Raw genomic sequence first — 23,502 nt, 5'->3', positions numbered from 1 at the left:
TCACGTTTCTCTTCAGACAGATGATGAGTTTGAAAGGGTTGTCTAACACAAACAGATGAGTGCACTTTTGTGAAGACAGACTTGGTCTAAAGTTGAAGGTCGTCCTGCTTTGATTATTTCTAAAGTGGTTTCTGCTGGAAGCATTATTAATTAATTTAAGTGGGCAGTAAAACACATATCACAGAGTTCCTTTGTGAGGATGTTGTCAAAGGTAGCATTGATCAGTAGAGAAGGAAAGAGAGGTAAATTAGACCTGATAATGTTCCTAATATGTAAGCAACATCAAAATAGAGATTTTATGGCAGTTGAGCAAAGGAGGCAAAAAATAAAACATGGAGGTCTCTCAAACTCTTCAACAGTGGAAAGAGCCCAAGCAACACAGACAGTTTAATGTGGGACTTCCGTACTACCCTGCAAAGTTTTGACTCCGGACTCTCCTTGACCCTTCCAGCCCTTGTACCTGTGCCCTGTAGGCTTATCCTCCCATGACCTATAGAAACCCACCCACACTGTTTGATTGACAGGTGATAATATTCAGGCTAGATGTCAAGGCGCTATCAGCCGCCTCATTGCAAAATTACATTTTGAAGGATATTTGTCTGTCGGTTTAAAAGAATGAAGCTAATTTGTTTTTCTGTTTAATATATATTTTTGCTCATTACAGTCCAACAGTTCTGTGACTGATAGACTGAAGAAGAAATACAGAATAACGAGGTTGAAAACAAAAAGTCAGCAAAATATAATTAGTAGCCCTAAAATGCTCTCTGTTCATATCCAGTTGATCAAATGTTATTTGCTGAGGTGACACTGTTGATATAAGCGACAGGATTCACTGTGTTCCCTCAGATGAGGCCCTCAAGCATCCATCACACTGAATCAAATAAATCAAAAGCTAGTTTTTGTCAGTTTTTTGGTCTCCTTCCCTGTTGGCAAAACTCTTAGCTCTAAATACATGAAGCAACAGACACAAAGATGGCAAGGAAAAAATGGAACTTGACAGAAGTGGGAGAGAAGATAAAAGAGGATCAAGTAGGAGAAAAAAAGAGAGGAGGGAGACACAAAAGAGATGAAGGGGAAGAGAGAGGAGATGGGGACTTCCACGGTCTGATTTCCAAACACAAACAGAGGAACACTTTGGCCTGAAAAGTGCTCGGAAAATGTTTTAGCCGGTCAGCACTCAGAAGTCTTGACTTTGAAAGCAAAACATGAGTCACACCTTTAACTTTTAGAGTTCTTTCTATTACACTGCAATCATTTGGTAAAAGCTGTGATTTCTTTCAATTGTCTCCACCTGGTGTAACGGTGAGGTGTGGAGGTGGAACGTACTAGAACAATCAGGAACCATGGAAGTGTTTCTTTTGCCAAATGTGGTCGACAAAAAGGTTTCCAATATAAACTTGGCAGTAGTACAAACTAAGACTGTAGGGACAGAAGAAAGGAAAGTCTACATGTTTTGTTCAAGAAAGTAAGCAAGCTCACTTGTATCCATAGTTAAACCATGCTGGTATATATATATATATTACATACTACTGTAACTGCTCCACAAATGTCTGTGTGAACTACACATCTTTTTTTCTTCCATAGCTGAAAGGGAACTCAAGGCTTTAGGCACCTTTTAACTGTGAGTCAACAATGAGTGTGCATGTTTATTGCATTGTAACACTGTGAGATGGGTCTAATAAAATATTGGCCTGAACAACAGGAGTTTGATATAGTGGCCCTGAGAGCTCAATGCACTGAGACTTCAGAAAACACAAGTGAATTAAGAAAACATCTTTATCAAACTGACAAGACAGGCACAGCATTTAGGAAAAAAACTGAAAACACAAGCAAATACGGAAATGCTGCAAATAGAGTACCATGGAAGTGTTTTCAGAGACGAAGCTATTGACGTTACTGTCTGTGGTTTTGAGATAAATAAGTAAGTATCTTTATTGTTATTGAATAAAAACAAAAAAATAGTAAAGCATGAAAAGTAAGCGTTACACATTAAATAGAATAGTAAAAACACGCACAGTAAGAGTTCAGAGTTCTTGACTGAAGACATGATAAGAAATATAAGGATGTTGACTGCGAATGGGTCAGGGGGAGAGAAGTGTTAGGATGGTGGAGTGGGAGGCCGTTGAGCGACTTAACAACTTGGGGGGGAAAAACATTCATCATTCAGATGATGCTGTGACATTGACGTAGCAGTGGGAGGTGTCGATGATGATGATGTCTTTTAACCAGGCACCAATGATTTCTCCAGCGGCCCTAATATATCCCTGAAAAGTTTTCTGCTCCACCTTCATGCAACTGGTGAACCATACTGACAAATAGTATGTCAGCACTATTGATTGTGTAAAAAATGAGCCCATTGTGGAATTGCCTTAAACTGCAATTCCACTCAGGGTCGCTGGGGGTTGGTTTCAAAAAGTCTCCATAGACTCCCATTCAACTTCTCTCATGAAATACAAAGTCAGTAAATTTTTTTTGGCAAGTCATTATCGTGTTATTCGCTAAAGTCACTTCTTATTCGTTTTCTGGCTGTCCATCTGAAAATAATCCCATCATTAATTACATTTAAACAGCGGTATGTTTGGGGCCGTTTCTGTTTGATTGACAGGCCTGTGGTGCAGTCAGGTTTCCACTATGGTGTGTGTCCTCAGGCGCCCAATCAGATCGAGTCACATCCACCAGTCCTCCCCAGTTTGTCCAAATATGGTCACTTCTGCCTCCAAAATAGTAAGACAGCAACGGCTGAATTGTCTTTACAAACCAATGGGTGACATAATGGTTGGTTGCCGCTTGGTCAGAACACTCTGGCACAGTGGTAGAATTTCCAAAAGCTTCTGTGGTAAGTTTGTACTCTTAGCTAACAAGTGAGCTAAGACGTAGTTTTTGTTTTGTTTGTTTGAACATTCATATTTTGAGTCACAAACAGCAACAACAAGCGTGTTCCAGCTGTAGCCATCACTGTAGTCCACTGTCTAAACACGTCATGACCTCACAAATAGGGATTTAAGCACACCCTGGTTTGGTTACATTGATAGGAATTCGTACTACAACTCTTAATACTGATATTTTAGAAAATAGTGTTCTTCCATGCAACAGTTTGTGTCTGTCTCTTTCCTAATCCCAACTCATCTGCACCAAATTAGGGAAAATAACCACATTCACAATCTTAAAATAGTGATATTTCATCAAAATCACATTATTCTGCATGTCTCATTTTAAATGTAGCCAAAAATAACCCATCTGCATGTTCCAGATCTCGTACAAAAAAATTGGTTGCATTTTAGTGATGTTTCAGCGTTACACATGTTTTCTGGGAAGGTGGTTGGTTGAGTCCACCTTTTGACTGCTGTTAGGCATCATCTGTATCTCTTGATTTGACTTTCCACAGAGGTGATTTTTTTTTTCTTTTGTCTGCTTTGGCTGCTAATGCCTGAAGTGCTGCAGATAGACGGTTTAGAAGGAGGAAATCCAAGTTTCTGCTCTGCCAAATCTGCAGCTATTCTGGATGAAGTCATGAATGGTGAAAGCAGTAATTCATGTGGAAGATTCAGACCTGAGGGAGAAGACAGTTTAACCCCAAACTACATCTGCGACGGCTCTAACTGCCATCGTTGAATCCCATACAGATGTTCATATGACTGCTTCTGCGAGGACCTTTGATAGACTACAGTCATCCAGGGGTGTAATCTCCATTGGGATGTTTTTAGTGAGCTGCAGGACTGCTCCCATCCTCTCATTTCCCTACCAGAGCTTTTAGAATTAGTATTTCAAATGAAAGCATTTTCCAGTCCGCTTGATGTAATCCCAACCAGATTTTCAGTTGAAGTAATTGAATCCATTGGGCTCTGGCTGTTGTCAATTTGTAACAGTTCCCTATCCACCAAGGAAGCAGGAAGTCTACGCAGGCTGAAGCAGCTTAAATAAGTCGCCCTGTTTGAGATTTGCCAATGAATGCATGGTGGGGAACCAGCTAAGCATCAGCTAATGTGGGCCGGGCTCGGGAACAGCTGTTGAGTTATCAAGGGGCTGACCTTGACTTTGTGGCCTGCTTGAACTAATGCGCTGTATAAATAGATTTTATCTGACCACTTAAGTGTCTTCTTGAGAGCCCTCAAATTAAAAAAAAAACATTTTGTATTATTATAGATTGTCTTTCACTTGAATTCCAAAATTAGATTTAAAAAATAAATACAGGACCTGATTCTAAAATTAACCTTAGACCAAGATTTCACACATTTTGATGAATTTGTCTTGACCTTCTGTCCTGATTAAAAGGTGATCTGTTCCTTGGTCAGGAGGTGGTAAAGGCAAGAGGGGCAGAGGAAGGAACATTTAAAACCAACACAGACGTATCACACACACACACACACACACACACACACACACACACACACACACACACACACACACACACACACACAGCTTTTTTTCTTCCTCTTTCTGCTCTACATGCCAACCTTGAGCTCTACGTTGTATCTGCCAGGCTGTGTGAGTAATATGAGGGTTTGTTCACATCACAACAGCAACTCTGGACAGATTGCAGTGTTAGTGCTGTAAAAATGTGTTCAATCTCAAAACTGAAAGACACTTGGATCACAAGTGGCTACAACATTGGCAAATGTTTTGGCGAGAGAGTCAGCACTGCTTTTTGCTGTTGGTTGTTTTGTTAGCAAAGAGCTGACAGCAGCCAAGTCATATTTGTACTGTAAAATCTATCTGAATGTGTCCATGTGACTCGCTTGTTCACTGTCCTCATATGCAGGACACTACCATATGTATTTACAGACATGTTAGATGATTCTGCAAAGCCCTAAATGATGTATTTTTTTAAATTAAAGCCAATGCACTAAACTTTATTACTGTTGACACTATTTGCACGTGATCAAGACAAGGGAAAGATTGTAGACACAGCAAATGAACTGCAGTAAAAAGTTCTACATCATGGAAAAAGTTGTTCAGATTACCACTCTCATGTCTTTATGTCAAATATAAAGCTACAATCAGCAGCCAGTGAGTTTAGCTTATTCCAAGTATTAATGTGTTAACTAATTAAGTAAAAGCAGCTATCCACCGATGTAAAAATACATAAATACTCTTTTATATAACAGTCCTGCATTTAAAATGAAAAGTACAGCACTGACTACACAGTCACCATGATTTTGTAATCTCATGGCAAATACAGGAATGGACATAATGGATGATGATAGACTGACACTGTTTATCATAATAAAGTAATAACTACCACTGTGGAGAGTGTCCATCAATAATACCAGTAATGTAAGTGTGAATGTGTGGGCAGTCGGTCACAAGGTGTTGTTAAAGGAAAACAAAGCTACTGTAGCATAAGGGAGCGTTTATCAACCTCTGGGCCTTGGTGTCATCCCTTAATTACAAGGCCATCACGAGCCAATCACGGTGGGCGTGCATCATATAAATGCAGTGAGGATTCCCTCAGCTCCCCCCAGACGTTAAACGCGTGCCCTGCTTCCGGTCTGCCTGACTTCCACCGCGGTTGCAGGTATGCGAGAGTGCTGCCGTATTGTTTTAGTCAGTCGTGCATTTCTGGTGTTACATTGTCTGTCTGTGATTTTGTAGATGATCTCTTGGACTCCCCTCATCCTGCACAGGTGACTCACCTGCGGGTCAGTGTCGGTAGGTCTCGATTACTCCTGATTTTATTTTATCATGGTGTCACGTTCGTGATCGCGTCTTGTTTCCATAGCTGCCGGTAGCAGCGCTACATGCCCTCCTCTCCCCTTCTGGAGCGGACAAACATTGCCTGATCGGTAGGTGATTTTATTGTGCTAGTTCATATACTTTGGTGTTGATGATGATCATGATGATTATTATTATTATTATTATTATTATTTTATTAATTTGATGTTCATCCTGTATCACAGGGGACTTTTGGCGGGTTGGCGCGGAACTTTGCCAGAAAGTGGCTCCAGATCACCTGCTCACGTTTAAGAACGCTGCTGTTTTGCCCACCTGATGAGCCTTCAAAGCTTCAACAGTAGTTTAGCGTTGGAGTGCCGCTAGGTGGAGCTGTTATAGATGCCTAATATACAATTAAGTGCAGTGGCTTCCAATTTACAGTCTGAACCCCTCCGAAGGGTCACCAAATAAATCTGAGGGATCAAGAGATGATTCATTAGAGGAAAGAAGCAAAACCAAAGTTCTGACACTTGACTGTTTTCTCTCATATGAGACTTAAACACTCTTTCAAATGAAAAGCAAGCGCAAAGTTTAAAGAGAAAATGCCTCTTTAGTGGAACTCAAGAACTTACAGACGCCTGTCACACCGCCTCCATCGACATTGGAACTGTCAAATGAAGTGCAGGAAAAATACATTTCTTTTTTAAACAAAGTGCAGTCGTGGTACAAAGTGAAAATACTCAAATAAAGTATAAGTAACTCTAAATTATATTACTTGGTATTGTAAGTACCTTCACTGGAATTATAGTTTCTAATTATTTTGATTACAGGGAAATATGAACCATCTGTGAGTAAGTCACAACAGACAGCAGTATAAGTGTGTGTTCATGTTTGTTCGGTGTGTTTGAGCGTCCCACTGGGAGTGTTACAGAGCTTCATCCAGAAACTGGAGGGAAACCAAGCGGTAAATCAGTCTGTTTGACCGCCTGCCTGTACAACGTATGTAAAGCAACACACTCGCAGAAGTGTGTGTGTGTGTGTGTGTGTCTTCATTGATCTGAAACAGCTGAGTTGCGACAGTTTGCGCACATATCACATTTGCACATATGTGAGTTGCAGGAACACAACATCTCAGGAATGAAATGAGCCATCAGTTTGAAGCAGGAAGCATTTTTTTCAGCTGCTTGGTAGTAATTAAATTCAATATAAATCATGTAAATGTTGTGCAGTGTTGAAGATTTATTTAAATAAACTCAGCTTGGGGTCTTCATTTGGAAGTAAAATAAAAAGCAGACGCCCATCGGTGAGTGACGCAGATGTCTTCCTTCAGACTCGACTGAGCAGAGCAGTGAAAACAAGCCAGGAAATGGTCTGTAATGAATGTGGTTTGTGTCAAAAGACGCTTTCACTGAAGTGAATCAATATTTGTTCATGTTCAACAGTCAGCGTTAGACATTTACAAGTGTGTAAGGACGTGTTTATCCTGCAGAAACGGACAGAGCTTCAGTGTCACACTGTGTCACACATCAACATGAAGTTTCAGTTTATCATTGTTGGTGACTGGGAGCCACATCTGTCCTGTTTTCTACATCCTTTACTCGCTACTTTCCTCGCTCCTCACTTCTTTTCTTTCCTCTGTTGTCACATCTCATCCTCTTTTTAAAACCTAATTTCTGTCTTACAGTATTCATGTTTCTGCTCACATCACAGGATACTTTTTCTCTCATGTTGATCAATACTTTTGCCAAATTGAAAGAAGCAACAATTCAACCTTTCTTCAGCCAATTTCACTGGAATTTGTTTTTTCAGAAGGACCAACGGAACATGAATCAGAAGGGGTGAATTTAGTGAATGACACCATAACAGAATGTGGAAAAAATGCACTGACTTTGTATTTCCCCATCCCTAGTGGCCCCTCACTGGTATTGCACATCTGGATTAGCTTTACTTTTCTGACCTGGAGATTACGTCCATTTTTATATGCAGTCTATGATACAAATCCAGTTTTAACTAGCAGTCAAGACAATAACTGGAAATTATACCTTGCATTATTGCAAAATGAACAAAACATTTTAAGTTAATGAGAAAATATTAGTTGATTCCACAAAATTCTGCTGTGATGTTTTACTGTGCATTTCTAGAGCTGTGCAGCTGAAAAATACTGTACTGGTATTTTGGAGAATAAATCTTTCAGTGGGGGATCAAATACTAGCCTGGCTCAGCCGATTGTCGCTCACAGCTTCAGTTTTCTTCGCTGTGATAACAGTCTGTGAACTCGGCTCGTATTAGCATTTGCACAGCTACTCTGAAGGGCGGACCGATCAGCGACCAGTGTTGGTGGTTCAACGTGTTTGTCCTGTCCCTACTTCACTGTGATTGGACGGCTGGTGACGGTGAGTGCAGTGGAAATATTTTTCAACTTTTGCTGACCGGAAAAAATAGCTGAACGTTCAACGCGGATTAAACGCTCAGCTCCTCGTCAAGCTGCTGGTGTTCATTAAAACAATTTAAAAATATGCTGTACTCAGGAAAAACTGGCATAGTGAAATTGTGTCTGCTTCTCACCAGGCTAATAAAATACACTCATAACAGCCATGTGCTATTACAGCAACACAAATTGTTTGTATTAGAAACACTTTACCTGGTGTAACTGGAGGTGTAGAATCACTCATTTCAATCAAAAATCAATCATTAGTAAAATAGAAACAAAAACTGAATATCAATTTGCTTAATTCTTTGTGCATAAAGGAAGTGAAGTGAGAGAGTTGTACTGCAGAAGCTAGTGAAGAGCAACACATTAGTGAAGAGGCGCGTAAACATTTCAGTTTGGATTATGTAATTTTGGAGAAATTCACACACACACACACACACACACACACACACACACACACACACACACACACACACACACACACACACACACACACACACACACACACATCATCAGCATGCATTCATTCATGCGAGCCAGTGAGTGCATTCACACCCTCCTTCAGCCTCAGTGCAACAATGTGTAAGTCCTGATGTTACGTCCAATCAGATCAGACCGTAACCATGACCCACTGCAACATTGCCACGAGGAAACCGCAGCGCTGCTTTCTGCTCCTCACAAACCTGAGGAGAAAACCAAGGCGCCGCGTGCGAACACAATTTGTAAACTAACACTGGTGAATAAACCCTGAAAGGATCTGATTGGGCTCGTAGGCTGCAGTGTAGTGCTGCGCACAGGCCCGATCGGGCTGCTGCACCGCCGCCTGAGGGCGGGACCTGCTGCCTGCCACGCTGAAATCACATTAGGCGTTTCATCTCGTCCTCCTGTCCACTCTGTGGAGCTTCAGCCCGGTTGCATCACAGCAGAGCATTTATTAAGCTCTAGCCTCAAGTTATTTGCGTATATAGTACAGCACTGCGTAAAAGTTTTCTTCACTAAAAGTAAAGTGAGGATGCTTTCAGACATAATACCATTAACAGTTTTATTGGACGGCTTTTCTAGCACTATTACATAACACAACTTATCCAAGGCTGATTAAACCATATTTTTTAAAAATTCTACTGCAGGCAACCATTTTCAGAACATGTTATTAACAACAAAGAGACAAAAACATCTTATCATTCACATAAATACAAACATTACAATCATTTTTTGATTTTTAAAAAATAGGATGAATATTTGATTTTGATTTCTGGTCTTTACTATCTTGTCTTAAACGCAGCCGCTGTAACGTCTCAGAGGGACTCCTACCAAAATCAGTTTAGCACTGATCAGAGTGCTTGTCATTGTTGCAGCCTGGTTAATGCACAGAGCAGCACTGATCGACTGTGTTTCTCTTGATTGGGGATGGACAGATGAGGCCTCTACTGTTCTGAGTGTTTCAGCTGAAGCTTCTGACTCTTGACAAACTAAAACCTTTTAGAGCCTCTATCAGCTGTTTGAAGTCGTGGCCCGAATTTCCTTTGGTCCAGCTGTGACCACAGCCGATGGAACATTTTATAGAGTTTGTGAAATCTTCTCAAAAATTTAGAAATCTGTCCTGGAAAAGGGTGTCCATACCTGAAAGATCGAGGCAGTAGAGGAAACTGCTGAATCAGGTATCAGCAGCTCCAGCAGGAATTGGTTATTAGCCGCCACAGTTCAGAACAACAGAGCTAATGAAGTGCAGGCAAACACAGACCTCAGGGCCGCGGAGGAGCTCGGAGGCATTAGGCGACGGTGACAACTCATTCCAAATGAATTAGTGCCGTTGTTTCAGGTCAATCAGGTTTGGAGAAATCACAATGAAAGGACAAAGTGTTATTTGGTTTTGTGAGAACAGGAGTTGGAGGAAAGCTGCCTCCTCTTTCTCTTTTTTTTATGCTTGCTGCAGATGCTGATTTCAACACAATGCTGACAACACTTCCTGTTTTCATCAGAGAAAGGTGAGAGTTTGCTGGTTGATTAACAGAACCCTCTACAGACTGTGACTATGATGGTGTGGAAGTGAGGAGGTTTGTTTGCTATTGGTGGACATGGGAGGGTCGTCAGCCGATGGAGTTCACCTGGGCCTCGCAGGCCTTCAAACCTCACCCATGTTGCTCACTATGGCCCAGTTCCATTACAAACCAACTGCCCTGAAGTGGTCGTGGCTTATTAAGCTCTCCAACACAGAGTCTGCATCAATGCAGGCGTACAAACCCCACTCACAGAAGTGCAGCGCCTCTGTAGAGACCGGCATGAAACGCCACACTTCTCACAAATGTTAGTTCGTGCGGTTATTTCTAATGGAAATGTAAGTTACCTCAGGTCAAGCAGAGCTTTCAAAGACTGATTTTGTGGACACATGACTGAATTTGAGGTTTGTACTTTAAAATAAACAAGCCGTTGAACCTGAGGAAATGGTAGCCTACATGAGTTGGCTATTTATTGTCTGTGTTGTCCAATTTCAGGAACTGTGGAAAAAACAAGGATCTAATTAGTCTGTTTTCTGTATGGATGACGAACACCTTTACACGCAGGTTTTATCTTCACGAACAGGAGCCGGTGAGACCTGTGAGACCTGAGCAAACACTCCCCTTTTGGACACAGTAGCTATAACACAGCTGAATAGTTCTGTAATGGTAGATGTAAAGGACACTGGAGAAAAACCTTCTGCACTAAGAACACATTAATGGTTTTGGTCGCTGTTCTTCTCTCTCATCTTGTTATAGCCAGCGGCTGGTCTATACAGTATCTATCTTTCAGATGCGTTGTATATACATGTGTTTCTGTGTATATGTATTCCTTATATTCTGTTAAAAGGTCAAATGGACACCTTGATTTCAAATAATTTCATTTTTGGACATGCTCTATAGAATTAGGATCACAGGAACCGCTCTAGGCTGGTGTATATCATCTTGATCAGATAGATTCCAGTTTGTTCATGTTAAACTTGACTCTTCCATGCACACAAAAGTAAGTCAAGATGTTTAACGGGGTTCTTTACTAGGACTGATATTTTAGTTTGTACATGTGGTGAGACCTCAATACTGTCTCCACTCTCGTTTAGTTCTTCACAGACCAAGATGGTGAAACTTTTTCTGGTTTTGGTTTATTTTGGTTTCACTTTTGTACCGTGATAGAAAGTAATGATGTTACATCCATCTATATATACAGTCTGTTATACAGAGCTGCCATTGAATAAACCTTCAGGTCATTGAGCTACATTAATATAAAATATTAAACAGATACATCTGAAAGATAGACACTTTATAGACCAACCGCTGGCTATAACAAGATGAGAGAGAAGAACAGCAACCAAAACCATGAATGTGTTCTTAGTGCAGATGGTTTTTCTCCAGTGTCCTTTACATCTACCATTACAGAACTATTCAGCTGTGTTAAGTATCATGTCTTTCATGCTCATGCTTTTATCCTGCTCTTCTGTGGTCAGAATGTTTCATTAAAGCTCATTGAGACGGTCCTTTATTTCGTGAGTTCTTTTTTTGTTGTTGAGCGAGGACATGATGGAGTGTGGACAAAAACACCTGGCCGAGAGGATCTGAAGTACATCTACCTTTTTTTATTCTTGTTGTCAGATTACTCTTTTGACATTTTATTCCCTGATAGTAGTATTGTGTTGAAAAAATGTCAAAAATAACAGCCGTTGAAAAACTAAATTTTTGGCCTGAAGGTCAAGAAAATATACAAGAAAATATGCTTGTGATGTGGCATAAAGAACCAACATGAGAGTTCATCCAGTTTGTGATTAAATATTGAAAAATTATATCCAGTAAATTCTAACAACTCAGTTCATAAACTGTGATTTATCACCCTGTAATTTGAATAACTTATCACCACAAAAGCACCAGAGGGCGACTGTCATGCCCACCGTTCCTAGCATCACCTTTTCTACACACACAACATACTTGACCAGATTATACAGTTTGAAATATGGTTTTGTCATAATGCATAGGTGAACTCCAAATAACACAGCTTAGCTAACAAACCTTGAAGTATTTCCAAAACAGGTTTTACAGTCTGTGTAGTAAATGCCAACTGCAACAGCCTCACATCCTCCAACAGGTGATGCTACAGATGCTGATTTCAACACAATGCTGACAACACTTCCTGTTTTCATCAGAGAAAGGTGAGAGCTTCTCAAAGTTTGCTGGTGTCTTTATACTCGATTAACAGAACCCTCTGTGAAACTGCTGTAAAATGTCATCCATGTAACTCCTTTCTGTCCACATTTGTCTGCTTTAAGACATGCACCACCTCCCCAGTGTGTCACATTCTCATCCTCACTGTGGCTGATGTTACTGACTTCCACTCTCCATTGTTGTGTTCTAGTTTTGGTAAATTCTGTTTTGTTGAAGAACAGGAGCTTTGGAATTTGCCATAATAATATTTTGAGGCTAGATAGTTAGCTTAGCAAACTTTGGCAGACTGTTGTATTCAGTACAAAAGGATTTTCATGCTCTGATGAGGTGCCATTTATAATGTCACACTACCTGTGTCAGGGAATAGGGCAATGCAAAACAACCTGAAAAATTGTGCCCAATCTTTTTGAAAGCACTTTTGTCCTTAAATTTACATCCGATAGCATTTTTTGAGTTCTAATCTGCCCCCCTGATTGGCTCTGTCCCACTTCATTTAAAAAATACTGGATCGCCTGGGGGCGTGCAGGAAAGCAAAACTAAAGCAAAAACTAACATTGCATTAGATTTTGTTTGTCAGGACATTTCAACTTAACACATTTTTTGTTGGATAGTCACAGAGCAAATTTGAACATCAAATAGATCCAGAGGCCCACCGTCCACCTGTGGCTCCTATCTCACCTTTGGGCATATGCCTTGGAGGCCTGATCAGTAAACCATCCAAGCAAAAATAGCCTCACCTTTAATCAAGGTAACATTTCTTCATACATCACTCGATTCTGTATTCGTTCTGTACATTTGACATTTGCATCACTCTTCTGAATAAACAGCTGTTTGTGTTGTCTCTTATCTTCCAAAATCAGGATAACTCACTTACACCTGCTGTAAATCATGAAGGGAACAAAACAGCACTGACATCCAGCTGTGAGGTTTCTTCCATCCATTACTTTGATAAAATCTAAGAACCGGCCACACCGCCACCTGGAGAAAAAACAACTTTTCTACCATTACTCATCTTAATTAGCTTAGTGTGAAAACATGTCAAATAACACTGACAAAAACAGATCAATTAGGACAGGGAGGTGGAAAAGTTGTGGAGTGAGCCAACTTAGATCAAACAACAACTGTTGTGTTTTTGCTGGAATGTGATCAGCTGAAATCTTTGTGCTTCATTTTTCTCCATGTTCTCACCCAGCGAGTTTAAATTACGTCCAAGCAGAGCTAATGTTGGCTCCGGTCCCTCCATCGTTCCACTGCAGCCCTATCATTACATTTCTTGCTCGTCTAGCTGGGCGGGCAGACGGCAATTATTAGGACCCGATTGTTCCCTGTCCTCCATAAAGAAATCATGCAAAGTCATAAACGTCACTTGTGTCTTGTGGAAAATTGCATCTCACGAGGAGCTGACTGCCCTCCTCTCTCTCTGTCTTTTCCTTCTCAGCATTGTGTGTTTACCTGTGACCTCTCAGGTAACTTCAGCTAAATTATGTTTAAACCCAGAGGACTGACATTTTTGGGGATTTTTGTATTTACCTAAATTGTAGCGGAGTAACTCTTGCCTATCTGCGATGCACTTAAATAGAAGAATGTTGCAATGTACAAGGCCGCTCGCGAAGTTGTGTTTTTCATCCTTGAACACAAACACTTTTTGTTTGTGTTCAGTCTGTTTTCTGTGATGAAACCATTAACGTACTACCTTAACCTTCAAATCACATGAAACACCCACACCTTTGCCTCGGTTTTTTGTTTAAAGCCGTGCAGCTGGGGCAGTTACGCAGCTCCAGGGTCAATGATAAATGAGTAAATGCAAATCTCTACAAGGCAGATATTAGCTGATTCGGGCTACAGCTAACAACGTTTACTTTGTTGGGTTTTCACTTAAGATTTTAGAAAGAAACATCTATCTTAAGAGTTCTGCTCCCATACAGTATATCCTGGTTCTTCCACACTCAAACAGGTGGTACTTTAACAGTGTACTGCTGTTTAAAAAATGGCTCCATTTCCATATAATTAGTAACAAAATAGTCCTGTTAAATTTACTTTAACTAACCATTGAGTGTTAGATCTTTTGAGTTTCCATTCCTCTACATAATGCTGAATATCTTCCTGTGTAAACATTACAAAACTGTGTTTAATAGTTTAAATTGAAGATGACACATTTAGCATTAAATCTATAAAATTAAAATAATTTATTTTTTTGGTACACACTCTACTTGCATATATACAAGGTGAAAGCTGTTCTGTGAATTGTCTGGCTATAATATAAGGTTTTTCAAAATTAATTTTAAATGATTTCCGTTGTAATAAGAAGACAAGGGGAAAGTATATGTTTTTACGAATTAAAAAAATGTAAAGTAACATAAACTTAAAATTTTACATATTAGAAGCTACTACTAAGTTTGAGCGCTGCATTTGTTTAATACATACCTTAGTTTTGGTTAATGACCAGCTTATCACAAGTCTTCTTGCAGTATTGTAATTGCTGTTCTCATAGTCACCAGGTGTCAGGATTCCTGTCTGCTCCTACTGTTTGCTCCTCTGTTTTGTCCCCAATCACCTCTCCTCATGTTTTCTGTCATTCCCATCTGTTTGTTATTGTTTTCCCATGTGTTCTGTGTCCTCCTCTCCCCGCCTCCTGACACCTCCCATGGCCACACCCCTCACCGGTCTCAGCAGCTGCTACCACTCTCCCCAAATCATCACCTGCAGGTGGCTCATTTCCCTGATCACCTCCCCGGACTATATGTACCCTGCCCCTGCAGTCATCTAGTGTCGGTCCATACTGCTAGATACTGCCAGTCGCTGCCAGTCGCCCGCCCGCGCCCGCTCAGTTCCGCGCCTGCTCCGGCTCCCGCACCCACACCAGTACCCTGTTTCTGCTTCTAGTCCGTGAGATCAGTCAGTGCTCCCAATCTTGGCTGATTGCTGAAGCTAAGCAAGTTCAGGCCTGGTTAATACTTGGATGGGAGACCACCTGGGAGTACAAGGTGCTGTGGAGCTACCAGTCAGAGCTGCCCGGTCACCCCAGTACCAGAGTCTGTTGCCGCTGGCTGTGGAGGACCTCGGGATTCCCCTGGACAGCTTGAGAGTCGGTGGAGTTTCCCTCCTGACTCGGGAATCAGACATTGACTTTAGGTACCGTACCCCTGTGTTCAATAAAGACTGTGTTTTGAACTTGTACCCGAGTCTGTGTGCCTGTGTTTGGGTCCTGTTACACCTCACCTCATAACACCAGGGGTTTATGTTGTTTATAAATGCCACCAGCCTGTTTGTTAATGAACTTTGTTCCGTAGTTTTGATGGATAATACTGTAAACACCCAATCAGTAAAGAAGAAGAGCAGACCACATTTAAAAAACACTGACCTCGTTTTGTGTGTTTAGGTAGTCTAAAGACAATCCCAATTCTGCCAATAAATCTTGATCTATTGAGGTAGGAAAGTACACTGTTGACTGATTTTGTCCAGCAGGATGAAAATAAAGTGTGGTATTGTCATGTGTTAGCATAGTAGGTAAATATCCTATATATTACCATGCATGTTTTCATGTTATAATAGCCATATTGATTTTGACTGACATCTTATGGTTGTAAAAACTCCATATTGTACTGCTAAAACCTCAATTCAGCTTCAGCTGAACTTTGAAATGTATTTTCCTCAGAACAAGGACTGGATATTTTTTTCACAATAGAATCAATTCCAGGGATTTCTTCTCAGCCAGAACAGCCAGAAGGAAACTCTTTGATTGTACGTATGGGTGTGCAAGTGCTGTTTTAAGATAAACCTGGAAAAAAAAAAAAAGTGTTCTTTCACCTTCCGATTTTGTCCTGTGAACACTTTCACTCACATGAAAATAAGAACAAAGCAAACACAGTGTGAACCTCTGGACCCTGACATGGCAGCTGCTCATTAGCTTTGGAATATACAATACATAATCCAATTAAAGGCTTTTAAATTTGTTTTCAGATGTCTGTGCTTGGATTTGTTTTGTGCTCCGTTTGCCTCCTCAGAAGAAAACCTGTTTGTGTGTGAAGGGTTTCTGTGACAAAGCTCAGTGGAAGCAGAATATGTCAGGAGTTCAGTTTTGTCTTCCGTTTTGCCCCCGATCACCTCTCCTCCTGTGTCCCCTGTCTTTGTCTGTGGCCACGCCCCTCACCTCCCGTGGCCACGCCCCTCACCAGTCCCAGCAGATGCAGCCACTCACCCCTGATCACCACCTGCAGGTGTACTGCATCTCCCTGATCACCTCCCCAGACTATATGTAACCTGCCCCTGCACAACTCTGGTGGTCGGTGCATTTTTGTTAGCCACCCGTCTGTCCTCCGTCTGCTCTCCGTCCGTCTTCCGTCCGTCTTCCGTCTGCTCCCCGTCAGCTCTCCGTCAGTCCTGTTCCTGTTCCCGTTCCTCCGGCCTCTGTGTCTCCTGCGGATATCCCCGTCAAAATCATCAGTCGGTGGAGTTGCCCTCCCGGCTTGGAGGATTGTTGACGCCGTCCCTTCCGCTGGTCTGCCGGCTGCCCTGTTACCCGTGTCCCCCTGGAGCTGTCGGTTGAGTTGCCCTCCCGACTGGACGTAAAGTGGACACGCTCGGTGCCACCTTTTTGGTTTGTAGCTTTTTGTTTGTTTTTTTTGACAATAAAGACTGTATTTTTGGAACTTGAAAGACCTTGAGTCTGTGAGCTTGCATTTGGGTCCTGGGAAAACACCCCACCACATAACAGAATAAAGCTAATGTGTAACAATAATAACCAGGAAGGACAGAGACAACACGTTACTATGCAGGGATAATACGTTACAAAAGTTTTCAGGGTTGTTTAATATACTGCTATGATTTTGGAGGATCTGAACATAATGTTTTCATTCTGAAGTTCCACAGATTTGATTCTAATCAACCCGCCAATGCTGATGCAACCCAGTATAACAACAAAACGTGAGATAGCCACGTTTTGGGCAGTTTAGGTGTGAAAGTTACATGTTTTGTAAGCGTGAAACTTACACGCACATAAATGTCATGTGACATGGGATCATGTGATCATGGTCTCGCAACAGAGGTTTTGAGACGAAGGACAAAGGACACGTTTTGGCAGTAAGCTATTAGGAGGCAGTAGGGGTGGCTTTGTGACAGAAGTCATAGACTATCATCACAAAGCTCAAAGCGTGCAATAGGTTTAATTTTAGTCCACCGAAGCAAAATATGGTAATCTCACGTTTTGCTGTGGTAGACCGGCGTGTCTATTTCACGCTTTGCCTTGATACAGGGCTGGATGCTGCAATGTTAAGTGCAATATCCTGCCACCTGCATGTCCACCGTGGGTTTCACGTTGCTTTGTCTCTGTACATTTTACCAGTTTTTCAGCCTTATCTGTTGTCTTTAGTCTTTGTTGCTGAGTTCACTCATAGACCAACATGCTGCTGCAGTGTTGGTGTTCTCTCTCTGTTATTATAGAAACACTTCACACAACCAAGGTTAGACTCAAAACTTTCCTTTTTGATAAAGCTTATAGTTAGGTCTGGCTCAGGTGGCCCTGAACCATCCTGCAGTTATCTGTTATAGGCCGAGGCTGCTGGAGGACCTCGTTATACACTGAGCTTCTTTCCTCTCACTCTGTAACTCTCTATAACTCATATCTCACCATCACATCTCATTAACTTCATGCTTTTTCTCTCCCATAGTTTTTGCTTATTGTCTGTTGTCTCCATTCAGTTCCCTCGCGCTCATAGTTTCTGTTCTTTATTTTCCAGATGTCCCGTCATGGAGCTGCATGTGTCTGTTCTGTGATTGTCAGCCCCATCAACAGTTCACAACTTGTATATCTATGCTGTCCTTTTCTCTCTCTGCTCTCCTCTCACCCCAACCGGTCGGGGCAGATGACCGCCCACCTCTGATCCTGGTTCTGTCGGAGGTTTCTTCCTGTTAAGAGGGAGTTTTTCCTTCCCTCTGTTGGAGGTTTTTCTCTCTTAAAGAGGAGTTTTTTTCTCCTAGTTTGTGTCAATTGTTGTATTGTCGGGTTCTGCTGTAAGGACTTTCATGTGTTAAGTGCCATGAAATAACCTCTGTTGCTATTTGGCGCTATATCAATAAAATTGAATTGAATTGAATTGAACCATGAGGCCTGTCCATCCAATTCTGTTTGAGTCTAACAGCCGAAGCAGCTCTGACTCTGGACAAAATAAAGACTTGGAGCATTTACCAGCTTTTGGAAGTAGTGGCACCTCTTTCTTTTCCTCCATCTACGTGCACACCAATGTTTTACAGGATAGTGTGTGAGATCTTCTGGCTCCCACATTTGGATATTTGTCCTGAAAAACTTCTCATGGGGTTATAGCAGAGGGAACTACATATGTGATTACCTCAACAGTCTCAACTTCTCTTGAGAGGAATGAATTCAAGTGATTTTAATTAATGGATGACTACCTACATGAACAACCTCAGGTACATTTTAATTTGCTGACATCAAAACTCTCCAGTTAGAGAAAATACTTTTCATCGTTTACATCCAGCATCCTGTGAAAAGAAAATCCTCAATACCTCTAATTGCAAGAGACCCTTAACACATTAGAAAAGCAAATTATTTATTCCTTTTTGCCATTTTAATAGCAGGACATTGGTAAAGACAAATCGCTGGAGGTCTCAAGGGGACTGACAATACAAGTCTCATTTCAACTTGTAAATGTGTGTGTGTGTGTGTGTGTGTGTGTGTGTGTGTGTGTGAGCTTGTGTAAGTGAGAGTACTTACCCACTGAGATCGTCCACACTGCCATAATCTTGATGCGGGCCTTGGTGTGGGAGTTGAAGCGGCTGTGGTGGATCGGGTTTCGTATGGCGATGTATCGATCCAGCGAGATGGCACAGAGGTGCATGATGGACGCTGTGGAGAATAGGACGTCCAGGTAGATCCAAATGGGACAAAGATCTGAGGGTAGGGGCCACCCATAGTCTGCAGAAGGGGACAGGTTGATTGTCAGGAAGCAAAAAAATTAAAAATAAATTTGAATCATTTGGATAAATGTCTCTACTCTGATATACCTCAGTGGATGTTTGTAGTTTCTTGCATTCTCAATAATCTTTCAAGAGCTGAATCAAAAGCTGACCATAGAGATTAAGACTAAAATCTTTCCAGCTGGTTTAACTTTTTTAAGATTAATACTGTTACACTTGTCTGTTGCAAAGTTTCCCTGAACAACCAAAGGAGAAGAAAGAGTTCTGGCAATACCTAAGAAGGTTTAATGACTGAAAAAAAATGACTTAAGGTGCTTCTACATCATTTTTGGAGCAGAAAACGTGGAAAAGACAGAAAGCAAAAGCTACAAAGCCTCTGCTCAATGAAATACAACTGAGTTGAGTTTTTTAATGTTGCTAAAGACTAGGGATCAGCAACCCATCGCCCCCGAGCTACCAGTAGCTCTCCATCCGTTTCTTAGTAGCCTGTGGAAGGTTAGAACAATATGCAGTGTTTGCCACACATAGACGTACGCTTACAGGTTTATTGATGGAAGCCCAAGTATGTTTGGTTATCCATTTCAGCATTTTGTATGTATTTATTTTGTAATCTGACTGAGACTACAACACTATCAACGCGATCAACCAGCAGGTGGACAGTCTTCCCTCACTCCCATCACCTGTGTCTCATCCGAACCGCGTCAGTGCAGCAGAGGTTGAACTCCGCCATGAGAGAGACACACAGAGATCAGAGGACTCAAACTGCGACCTGCAACGCACCTGCAAAGTGCACCAGAAACTCTCACACTGAGCTGGAAAGAAACAGGTGCCCATAAATACATTATTTTTTGGCTGCACTGCAACTGCGGGGCCAGAGCTACAAAGAGAGTGTCTGTCACTGAGTGAGCAATCAAAGTAAAACCGCAGGATGGCTGAATGTGTGACTTTTCAAACTAAAAGAAGGAAAAGACAGAATACATAATGCATGTGTGTTAACTACAGACAGAAGGAAATTAAAGTGAAGTAAAGTGACACAGTGATTTGTGGACAGATGGAAAATAACAATAACAAGTCTATGACAGATGTGAATAGTGTGAGCTTTATCAATTGAGAACATGCACATGCTGTTAAATCTAACTGTTGTGATACAAAATGTGTGTGAAGAGTATTCATTTGTTATTGTTCACATAAAAGAAGCTCATTCAGCTGGTTTGGTTGGAGCTCAGCTACGTGAATACATGTTACTAAACAGGAGCAGCTGTACACTTTCATTTTGTTAAAGTAGCTCTCAAAGGAAAAAAAGGTTGGAGACCGCTGCTAAAAATAAAGCATGGTACCATATGCACACATACCATACATACCATATTAACACATTTAAGTCATTTTTTTTCTTTCAGTAAAACTTCTGAGGTGAGTTTTAGGTATTATGAAATGCAATCATGAGAAAAAAAAAAAAGCTTTTCTGTTGGTTTCTCAAGCAAAGTTTGCCACCAGATGTGTAAAAGCTTTTCTTATCCTCAAACAGATGTTTAAAATAACTATCATCATTTCTATGCTCTGGCCCATACGGTAAATATTGTAGTTTTGACTTAATTCCTGTGTTTGTGCAGGACTCTCTAATATGAATGGAAACTAATAAGATGCTGCGACATTTGTTTTTATCCCTGACTTCAGACTGTATTTGTTTTAATGTTCAGTCATAAAAAGCATTAAGCTAGGTTATGGTGGTGGTTTTCATGCACATTGGTAGCCTCTAAAAAGTTAATTACACAGTGACCACACAGTGATAAATGGAATGAGTCATACAGAGGGAACATGGTCGAAGGCTTTTAAACCTGCCTCGAACTGAGAACACGCTCCAGATACATCCATCGCTGCCTTAACGGCAGGTACACAGGCTGGAAACACACATCTGCCAACACACACATAACTTCACATCACACACACACACACACACACACACACACACACACACACACACACACACACACACCATGTCTGCCACATGCCAGTCATGCTGCTCCTATACCAGCCATATCTAAATATACTGTAGTCCTGTAAATGTGTCTTGAAGCCACTTAACTTGATGGAAATTATATCATAATTACATATGTTAATATGGTGAATGTTAACGTAAATGGAGGCAGATAGGTTTTTCATGTTTATCAATGTGGGTTTATTTAGAGGATACATTTCTTACACAAGTTCAAACTGCGTAACAGGCAGAGAAAATCAGAGATAAAATCAGAGGGGGTTAAGAAACTTGAAAAAAGAAAAGCACCATTTCATGAACTCATGAAAGGTTTGCTGCTGTTGTGTGTATGTGTCCTAATCCAGCCTCACAGCTGCCAGCACAGCTACACTGATCCACTTGGTTTTAAGGGGCCGAGACCCGACTTGGGTTTATTTGGGTTGATGCTCGGGTTCCTCTCTTTATGAAAATAAAAAAATGGAAACCTCTGCTGTAGACTCTCAGGGCTTATTTTTGTCTCCTTGCAGTGTGTAATTTACTCCTCCACATCGTCCCAGCACCTGATTTCACATTATTAAATGAGTGTTCTTTGTTCACTTTGACATTTAATCCATACCAGTGTTTGACATCTATAAAATGTCTTGTATCATTGAAACCCTTCCTACACTGGTATTACTAATATTACAAATAACTTCCACTGGTAATGGTGGAAATTATTTGTAATATTAGTTACCTCTTCCCATGCAAGCACTGCATTTATGGACTCTTAGTACCATAAATTCAGTGGTTAGAGTCTGATCCTCCAGACAAGTATGTCAGTTTCCTCCAGTACAAAGTTTAGATGTCAGTGTCGGTCTGCTCCTTCTTCATTCATAAGAAAATGACAGTCCACTTAGCCAAAGCGGTCTTAAAGGGAATGAGAGGATCTGGTTAGAGTGGCCATGATTGAAGTCGGCTGTGACGCACCTTCTAATTATCGATGTGTCCTAATTCACCATTGCACCACGCTGCCCCAGAGCTGCGTGCACCAAAATACAAAGAAATCCAAATGCCATTTGCCCTGTTAAATTTACTGCATTATGCCCAAATATAAACTCAACTCTTCCGGTACCATTTCAGATGAAAAGATTTCCAGTCGTTCTGCAGACAAAAACTCTACATTTTTTAACAAGGCTTTTATCGTAATACATGCAAAATGTAACATGTTGGGACTAAAATTAGACCATAACACTTCAGATGGGTAAACATTGAAAATAGAATCATTCTATTGATGGCTTTATCAATGTACAGCAATTCAATAATCTACGTTATTGAGTATTGTATGTGAACTTGTGTTCACAGTGGTTACGCAACCTTAGAAACAAGCCACAACTTCACAAGTGCATTACAGATGTCCTTAGAAAGATTGTAAACATGAGAAAAGAAACCAATAAAGACCATTAAAAATGAGTATTAGGTCATTAAAATCAGCTCTTAGTTGTCCATTCAAAGTCTGTGCAAGTCAGCAAATGTAAAGGAAAATAAATCTTTCTCCATTCTGGACATTATTAGTGGCTGAAGCCTGGTTGTCTGTAGTGCCCTCCCCCCCACCCACACACACACACACACACACCCACACACACACACACACACACACACACACACACACACACACACACACACACACACACACACACACACACACACACACACACAAAGGTGAGGGAAAACCTTTCATTAGGCTTTCATTATTTGGGAGAAGATGACTCATGCATGTCGCTCGATGTCACCATGGTCACCGCCAGACTCTGCTATTGCCTCCTCCTCACCATCATCATCATCATTACCGCTCCTGTTCTCTGCTTTCCTTTTGCGTTTTGGATTTTTTTTTTTCTTCTTACTTCTCTTCTTTCTCGTTTATGCCCTCTGCTTCTCCTGCACTTGAGTTTCCTTTCAGCCTTTGTTGAGTTTTAATAGAAAGTAGGAATAAAAGAAAAACTCTCAGCATGTTTTTATCCTTTCTGTCTTGTCCTGAACTTTAAGGGGACAAATTCTGCTTGCTCCCAGAAAGATTTTAAGAAAATCAAAACACTTTTCAAATGAGAATTCAAGTGGACATTTTGACCGAGTGATGTTGCAACACGAAAAGTCAGGAGATCGCCAAACTCTTTAAGGTTTATCTTCTGAGGACCATGAAATCTTGAGGCCTGTTTCATTCAAATCCATCTAAAAATGTTGAGACATGTTGACTGTCTGGAGTTTCGGGGGTTTTGCCTCTTTTTAATGTGACGCACGTTTCCCAGCAAATAGACAGAGAAAATATCTGTGATCACATGTTCACCATATAATAA

At 41.0% G+C, this 23,502-nt stretch overlaps 1 protein-coding gene across 1 annotated transcript in view; it reads right to left on the bottom strand.

The window, feature by feature from the left end:
- The window catches only part of LOC138201552 (5-hydroxytryptamine receptor 2A-like), an 87,523-nt gene that overhangs the window by 10,088 nt on the left and 53,933 nt on the right, over positions 1-23,502 (bottom strand). Inside the window, exon 2 of the mRNA XM_069155157.1 lies at positions 18,998-19,198. Coding sequence (XP_069011258.1) covers positions 18,998-19,198 — 201 coding nt within the window. The remainder of the gene's footprint in view (positions 1-18,997; positions 19,199-23,502) is intronic.

This window comes from Embiotoca jacksoni, unplaced genomic scaffold, assembly GCF_022577435.1.
Source record: "Embiotoca jacksoni isolate LCO1_2020_lvr unplaced genomic scaffold, fEmbJac1.0.p SCAF_2, whole genome shotgun sequence".
In the NCBI taxonomy this organism is placed as follows: domain Eukaryota; kingdom Metazoa; phylum Chordata; class Actinopteri; family Embiotocidae; genus Embiotoca; species Embiotoca jacksoni.
This window is presented reverse-complemented; position numbering and strand designations above follow the sequence as displayed.